This window comes from Alosa sapidissima, chromosome 14 (assembly GCF_018492685.1).
Source record: "Alosa sapidissima isolate fAloSap1 chromosome 14, fAloSap1.pri, whole genome shotgun sequence".
In the NCBI taxonomy this organism is placed as follows: domain Eukaryota; kingdom Metazoa; phylum Chordata; class Actinopteri; order Clupeiformes; family Clupeidae; genus Alosa; species Alosa sapidissima.
Window position 1 is genome coordinate 31,238,824 of NC_055970.1, and position 8,616 is coordinate 31,247,439.

The 8,616-nt window shown below is 40.4% G+C and overlaps 1 protein-coding gene across 1 annotated transcript; it reads left to right on the top strand.

Annotated features, from left to right (window-relative positions):
* The first annotated feature begins 354 nt into the window (after positions 1-354).
* LOC121682511 (aromatase) lies at positions 355-4,224 on the top strand. Its single transcript, XM_042062670.1, has 9 exons — positions 355-1,253; positions 1,526-1,676; positions 1,879-2,033; positions 2,189-2,365; positions 2,522-2,636; positions 2,755-2,866; positions 3,055-3,217; positions 3,354-3,595; positions 3,768-4,224. The coding sequence occupies exons 1-9, from the start codon at positions 1,049-1,051 to the stop codon at positions 4,023-4,025; spliced, it is 1,578 nt and encodes a 525-aa protein (XP_041918604.1). The 5' UTR covers positions 355-1,048; the 3' UTR covers positions 4,026-4,224.
* Positions 4,225-8,616: the final 4,392 nt, after the last annotated feature.

The window sequence follows — 8,616 nt, forward strand, 5'->3', positions numbered from 1 at the left end:
TATGAAAAAGATTTTCTGTCAATGTCTAAGGGTTAATTAGGATTTACTCTATTTTATTTCTAATTATTACTAAATTATTAACATTCTTGTATAGTTACGCAGATATCATGATATATTCAAGATAGTAACTGGGAGTAGTAAGATAAATCTTAAAACAGGCAGGGGGGCCTTGCCACTCATTCTCTCCATCATAAACCTATCTTGAGAGTTGTACATTGCCAAAGAATTTTATATTTAGAAATGTTCAAACCTGCCACCAGCTGGTGAACATTGAAATTATATGAATTTCCAAGAGCTATGGTGACATCACATGAAATACACACACAATAAGGAGAACCCTGTTTTGTTTGTACATCTTTTACATCCCTACCAACACTCGTTAATAACAGACAGAGAAGATTTCTTTGCTTTTTAAACAATTTTTAAAAATATTCAGAAGGAAGAACTGGTTCTATTGGTGGCACACTGATTACATGCTTCCCTCTACTGATTTAAATTGCGATGCCAGACAACATTACAACAGATCAGGCAGGAAATGGCTGAAAAAGGAATAAAATACATAATGTAGTAGAATTTCACAACACATTTATGAAACTTGCAGTTTACACTGCACAATGATGAAAACAAAATCATAGCATTAGGACATGTTCAAAATTGTATAAAGTAAGTGCTTGAGAAGAAAAATATTTTTAAAAGCATGTTTTCACTCTGACAAAGTATTTTACTACTCTGATTATGTAAATATTATGTCCTTTTTTAGATGCTAAATCATATGGTTACGAACCAAGAAGAGTTGCTTTGAAAACTCAGTTGCAACATTCTCAAGGACATGAGAAGTTGGAGGAGAATCAGAGGCAAGGCTACCCTGGGTTTGTTTGATATGTTCCTTTTTTGTTATGACTTTTGCATTATCCTGACCTACCTCCTCTCTGTGTCTTTCGTATAAAAGGCGACCCATTCCAAAACTGAACCACTGAGAGGACATCAGAATCTAGAAGCTGTTCACTGTTGCAGGGACCTGTTGGTGATAATATTCTATACAGTTTAAATGGCAGCGGATCTGTTACAGCCGTGCATGCACACCATTGATCAGCTGCACATGGACCAGACGATGACGGAGCTGTGGTTCAGCGGGCCACTGAACACGACACACAGCCTGCCAGAGAGCGTGTCTGGGACTACGGCCGCACTGCTGCTCATGCTCGGCCTGCTGGTGGCATTGCTCAACTTGAATGAGAAGTCCTCTCTGCCAGGTCAGTACCACAGACCCCAACAACCATTTCTCTTTCTCTTTCTGTGTGTGTGTGTACTGTATGTGTGTGCTTGCCTGAAGTGTTGACATAATGTTCTTGTCTATGATTACAAATGAGATCTTGGGATACATTACGTAATGGTACATAACTATTTACAATTCTATGAAGAATTTCAAACAGGCTATGATATGTTTCTTGGATTATGCCCATAGATATTTCATGGTCAATATGAAAAGGTTTGGGTATTCAGTTTTGACATTTCTACCCTGCAGGACCTTCCTTTTATTTGGGATTAGGACCTCTGATGTCTTATTCACGCTTCATTTGGACGGGGATTGGAACAGCAAGCAACTATTACAATAAACAATATGGAGACATTGTCAGAGTGTGGATCAATGGAGAAGAAACCCTAATCTTGAGCAGGTAAGAGGAGCTGAGCTACACTCATATTGGACATGTTTAAAACATGTAGATGAATGTGTTTGTGAAACATGTACATGAAGTGTGTTTTTCACAGAGTGTCCTAAAAGTGTTTCCTATATACAGTAAATGCAGCTGTTGTGAAGCCTTTAATCTGTGGCAGGTAATTATTGCATATATTAATAGTGGCCTACTTGTGTGATAGGTCCTCTGCTGTGTATCATGTCCTGAAGCAGTCCAAGTACACAGCCAGGTTTGGCAGTAAGCAGGGCCTGCAGTGTATAGGAATGCATGACAGAGGGATTATCTTCAACTCAAATGTTACTCTCTGGAAGAAAGTGCGAGCCTTCTATGCAAAAGGTAACAATTCTTTAAAAATTCTGCTGAATTTGTTCAGTCTAAAATACTGTTGGAATACCTACTATAATACTAAAATGGCAGAGTCATGGATACACGTACATGGTGATTGTCCTTTCATTCTCCATGGCGTGTGGTGACTGTGTTGGTGCGTTTAGCCCTGACAGGTCCGGGGCTGCAGAAGACTCTGGAGATCTGCGCGTCCTCGACCCTGAAGCAGCTGGAGCAGCTGCAGGAGCTGCGCAGCGCGGAGGGCCACGTGGACGTGCTCACCCTGCTGCGCTGCGTGGTGGTGGACATCTCCAACAGACTCTTCCTGGGAGTCCCATTCAATGGTCAGTCAGGCCCCTATGTGTGTGCCCCTGTGTGTGCATTGTTCTGTCAACGATACTGATATTTCATTTTTGGTAAACATGAAACATTTTTTGTTTTGAAGTGGGATAAACAGGAACAAAATGGTTTCATAAATGCCTTTTATTCTTTTTTTCCAGAAAAGGAGCTGCTTTCAAAAATCCATAAGTATTTTGAGACCTGGCAGACAGTTCTGATTAAGCCAGACATTTACTTCAAGTTGGAGTGGCTTCATAACAAACACAAGAGAGCAGCGTAAGTAGTCACCTCTATTTGACTCCACTTCAAATCTGATGCTACTGCCAGAAACCTCTCGTATCAAATATCTGAAATACTATTAATCAACTTTTTATTTTCTTGATTTTAACTTCAGTAAGGAACTTCAAGACACAATTGAGAGCCTTATTGAGGAGAAACGGACAATGCTGCGCTCTGCAGAGAAGCTGGACAACATTGACTTCACTACAGACTTGATATTTGCCCAGGTTAGACACTTACATGTATGGTGACAGCATTTAGCAGCATTTAATGATTTTGTACACTGCATTGCAGACATAAAGCTTTGGTGATGCATGACTGTTAGAATCTAATAGCCTGCATCCCTAATGCATTAGAAGTGTGATGAAGTTGCTCATCCTTACCTCTGCTCTTCCCTTGTGTGTGTCTCCTACAGAACCATGGGGAGCTGAGTGCAGACAATGTGTGCCAGTGTGTGTTGGAGATGGTGATCGCTGCTCCAGACACCCTCTCCATCAGCCTCTTCTTCATGCTGCTGCTCCTCAAGCAGCACCCTGAGGTGGAAAAGAAGATTCTGGACGAGCTGGACACTATGATAGGTACGTTAAGTGATACACTGTTTCATAAGTTACTGTTAAAAATCATTCCTCAATAATGGTCACAGCCTTGCAGTATTCAGTTGCCCCAATAATATATTATTCAATCTCATTCAATATGTTAATGTTCATGGTGCAGGTGACAAGCCTCTCCGCCATGCTGACCTCCCCAAGCTAACAGTACTGGAGAGCTTTATCAACGAGTCGTTGAGGTTCCACCCAGTGGTCGACTTCACCATGCGCAGGGCACTGGCTGATGATATTATCGACGGCTACAAGGTGACCAAAGGAACCAACATCATCCTGAACGTAGGCCGCATGCACAAGACAGAGTTCTTCCTGAAACCAAATGAATTTAGTTTGGACAACTTCGACAAAAATGTAAGTGCGAGGAAATATTTCTCAAAAATGGTTCATTAATACTTCAAAGCCAGTCTTGCTGCCTTATGATATAGATTTGCAGAAAGTTCTGTAACAGATTAAAACAGAAAATACTCTTTATAGTTCTACCTTAAGAAAAACAGCTCCTCTCATTGTTTGCTCTCTTGGCCAGGTGCCCAATCGATTCTTTCAGCCTTTCGGCTCAGGGCCGCGCTCCTGTGTGGGGAAACACATCGCCATGGTGATGATGAAGTCTATCTTGGTGACGCTGCTTTCCCGCTATTCCGTGTGTCCGCGGCACGATTGCACTGTCGAAAACATTCCTCAAACCAACAACCTCTCCCAGCAGCCAGTGGAAGAAGACGAAGCCTCTATGATGGTGCGCTTCATTCCACGGAAGCGCTTAAGGAGCAACCCAGGAAAAGCCTAATGTCTCAATACTGTAGAAATTTGATGTTGTGATGTTTGCTGTATTTATCTGCTATTTGTAACCACTTTTATGATTTTGCAATGATTTCATGAATTTGATGTATATTGGCTATTTTGCTGTATTTTCTGCATGGCTTAGGCTATGCATTTCATGTGTGTTTTGTGTTATGACTGCATGTTAAAGAATATAATTAAATATACATTATTTGATGAAATATGAAATAATTGTGTGTGTTTTTTGTGTAACTTTTGCAAGTACTTGAATGCTGGTATCTTTTTTGACAGTAGAGGGCACTATGGGTCTTGTTTTCAGAGCAGTGAGTATGTCATGCACTGAATGCTCTTAAGCTAATCCACTGATAGAGGACAGAAATCACACATAGACTCCAAAAGTAAATATTTCAAGTTAAAATAGACAAATGGTTTAACTGTGACATGTCTGTTCAATGTCAGTCTGGCTGAGAAGATGCAGCCCAAAAAATAACCAAAATAAAATGGAGTGTCTGGTTTGTCTGGCACAAACAGTTGGGATAAACCGACCATACACCATGGACTGACAGTGGGAGCCCACTGCAGCCCACTGAGTCACCAGTGGTCTGCTGAGAGCAGACGGCCCTGGGGTCTGAGCTGCTGAGCCCGTTAATGGCCTTTCAGTGGCAGATGGAGTCCATTCAGAAGACGGTCACTAGACTCTCATTATCGCCTCTTCAGAGTCAGAAGAGGTCCTGTTCCCACAGATGTTTGCTTACATGTACAAACCACTGTTTCTCATGAAATTATATGGCACCCACATGACCACACCATCCCTCCACCAAATAGAATACTGTATGCAAACTTTCCTCTCTGCCCTGCTGTCGGCAGTTAATCACGACAAGACAACCTACATTTTTCAAATTGAAGCAGGACATTTGTAAAGCAGAAACAAAATAAAGGAAACATTTTATATTCAAGAAGGTTGGAGGTCTGATCTTCCATCTATCTGTATTTATTTTTAATGGGTATTTAAAAATAGTCGTTATGACGTATATTCATTTATGGAAGGGCTGTGAAAGGTCCTTGTGGTGTACTCTGATTTCCTCCAGGGTCTGTGCTGTCAGATTGATACCACAGCTGACATCACAACCTTAATTGAAGGAAATGAGCTGAACTTACACATGGGTACCCTCCTCTCACTGATCCCAAACAAGGAGCCGTCCAGGAAAGTCACACAGGCCCATTTTTACTAGGCTTCTTAATAATAATAATAATAATAATAATAATAATAATAATAATAATAATAATAATACATTTTTCATTCCTAAAAACTTAAAACTATAAAACTTCATAATTACTACAGTTCACCATGTATCTATTCCACATATCTAAACACTGTTGTGATATTGGTTATACTAATGATGAAACTATCATATCAAAGAATTATATTTCATACATTAGGGGCTGCAAATTATTGGAGGCATCCTAGAAAACCTGCCAGGTATGTTTACGGGTCCCTTTGCTGAAACAAATGTAACATTTTACGTAAATGAGCGCTGCCATTTCAATTAGACCTTGATGACTCACGCAGACATGGAGTGGGGCCAAGTGAACAGCTAAACAATGCATTGCAATTGCATATGGCTTTGTGTCTCTGCTTTCAGTTCTGGAAATTTCCATATCAATGCTTGTCGTCAGTATAGAGAACAACAGACCCAGACTATAATTGACAGGTAAAGTGAAATTTGTCTGTTCAGGAGAGATTCGTCTGGGATTCAAAACAGTTGTCCAATGAACAGGTGTCAGGTGGCAGATGATGTGAAAAAGATAAAGCGTTCAAAACAACAACTAAAAACAGCTTTCTGCACACTCCAGTTTTTATCTTTTTGACTGAAGAAATAGTGCTTACTCTCACTCTCAGCAGAAATTATGCACATTTCATCAAGGTGCACTGCTGAATAGGTACATTTGTATGTGAGGGTAGGAAATCATACATCGCAGACCATTATTTAAGTCAGGAAGTCATGGGAAAATACTGGATATTCAAGACAACCATTATCAAGATGACCTCAAAGGCAACTGGATTCTAAATAAATGCTGTCGAGACTTCTTGTTGTCAAAAGGCTATTTACAAACAACAGAGTCAGTTCCCCAAGGGCCCCTAGATTTAGCCTGTTGTATTCTTATGTTAACAGTCCTTCCTCTGATAACTGAACAGTTGTTACATTAGACAGGCGTTTCATTCTATGGCCAGCAAGCAAATAATATAAACTGTTGAATCACTAAATAAACACATATGCAAGTCTTTTCTGAAGACAACCTCTAGCCACACTTTTTTTTTACGTTTTGAAAGGCCAAAACTACAGAACATTAAAGGCTGATGAAAATAAATTGGTTTTAGTTGATATGACATCTTTCATGAAGGCATTTCAACTCATGCCAACTCCGTTGCTTCTGATTTTATATCAAATGGATATTTGCCAAATTCAGTGGTCATTTCTTCACTGTGGTCAATACAATTTCCCTCTGTCAAATTGTGTGTGAGCACGCGCACACATGCACACACACACACGCACACACACACAGTGACTACCGAAGGAGCCCAAGAGCAACTCAGCATATTGCAAACAGATGGCTATCTACAGAAAATGCTGAAAAAGTTTGAAGTTTTGTGACTCACAGTCCAGGGTTGACTCAAGAATAAAGATAAAGCCAAATCCTATAATCAAGCACACAAATGAGAGTATGAGGACAGAGAGGGGAGTGATTTCTCCTGAGTGGAGGAGAGCTTGGAGAACTTGGGCCACAGGGGTAAATGTTGCACAGAAGAGTGAAGCCCAATCGTGTTTTACAAAAGTGAGAGGGAAATTATAAATATGTTCTGCTTCATCAGAAAAAGGATCATTAAGCAGACAAACATGAGCCACAGATGATTAGCGAGGCATTATTTCTGCAGTTCTATCCAAAAGGCTATGACAACGTAGCCCACAATGCACAAAGAAATATATAGCCCACAATGGACAGTCACAAACAGACAGTCCGCAAAGATAAAAAAAAAAAAACAATTTCATTACTGCCTTTTACAGATGTTTGAAGTTCTCATATTTTGGAAGCTTCAAAGCCTTGCCTTGAGCATCTATATTCGCTGACAATGTGACAGTGCGGTAACAAATTCAAGCATGTTTGAAGTGCTCTTATTCCTGAAGGGATATTTCATTTAAATTTCATGATCCAGATGTTGTTTGAGACAACAACAAGAGCAACAGGAGTAAAAGTTCTAAATGTCAATGTTTACTGAATTGAAATGTCTGAAAAAGACACACCCTGAGGCCAATTTATCTCAATGTGACATGTTTTGTACCATTAGTTCCCACGGACTCTGGCAGTGGGCACAGCTCACACTGTTGAGCCCACAGGTGCACCTCTTCCCTCTGTGCTGTGTCACAATTACAGGAAGTCAGGAGGCTTGGCTCTTCTAAATACGTAAACAAATCAGCCTTGACCTCTAACAATGCTATATGTCTATTTATTCCTTTAAAAGCCCTGGCTTTTGTTAACTAGGAAAATCCATGATTTTAGCAAGAGATGTGTGTGCGTGAGGGGGGGGGGGGCTTAATATCCAAAAGATTAATGAAAATGTGCAACATTTGCCTCATTTTATGGACTGATAAAAATAGTCAATTGCATCAGGTCAATTGCAGTTTTATTTTGAGGACACAGGCACTACCATGATCTTTGATGTCTCTTTCAGCAGACTCGGGGGGGCTTCTTCACAAGCAAACACCATCGCAAACAGGAAACAAGAGCCCATTTGAGCCCTTTCATTCATGGGGGCCTTCTGAGAAACTGAAAGAGTGGAGGTCTGCCAAAGCCCAGATCTGATCGAGAGCAAACCCCCTCCACACCACCCAACCCTGGCTTTTCTAGGGAGGCACTGCCTTCGACCACTGAATCACAAAAGATATCTGTAACACATCACATCTAGAAAAACAAAACAAAAAAAAACAGCCTTCCTAGCCATCCACTCTAGTCACAGAGTCCTTGGCAGCAAACAAGAGGATGAATAATATCTCCTTCCACATCACGGAAGTGCCTCTTCAATGGAAATAAAAAAACAAGTCTGCAGACAAAGTGTCTGTGTGTATGAGTGTCACTAAATGGCCCTGCTGTGTTAGACTGGGTCTCAATGTGGCAGTAAGGGAGACAATTCCGACAGCAAATAACTCCCATTAAAGTGTGGTTTTGGATATCTCTCCCTCAGAGCTAGCAGATGTGAAATATTTCTGGCAGCAGTGTCCATTTAGATAAAACTCACTGCCCAAATGCATTTTAGGAAAGGAAAGCATACACATTCTATTTGAATATATGCATGACTCCAATTAAACCATTTTACAAGCAGTTTGCCTGAATTTGTTTCTAAAGCTAATTATGAGAGCTATTTACACAACTGGCCGAGGGAATTCTTTCCCAAGACGGTAGGTTCTCTCTGAGAATCACAAGAGTCTCTTTTTTAACAACTCACAGCTAAAACAAATTTTATCTAAACAGAGAAAAAAATGCACAAGCAAACCATAAATAACATTCGCGCACGCAAATATAAATAACCACGATCAGACCTT

Bases quoted from the DNA above. Each gene is read 5' to 3' on its own strand.
- LOC121682511 (XM_042062670.1), top strand. From the start codon at position 1,049: ATGGCAGCGGATCTGTTACAGCCGTGCATGCACACCATTGATCAGCTG. The intron at 1,254-1,525 runs GTCAGTACCACA...TCTACCCTGCAG, and splicing joins TGAGAAGTCCTCTCTGCCAG to GACCTTCCTTTTATTTGGGA. The intron at 2,034-2,188 runs GTAACAATTCTT...TGGTGCGTTTAG, and splicing joins GCGAGCCTTCTATGCAAAAG to CCCTGACAGGTCCGGGGCTG.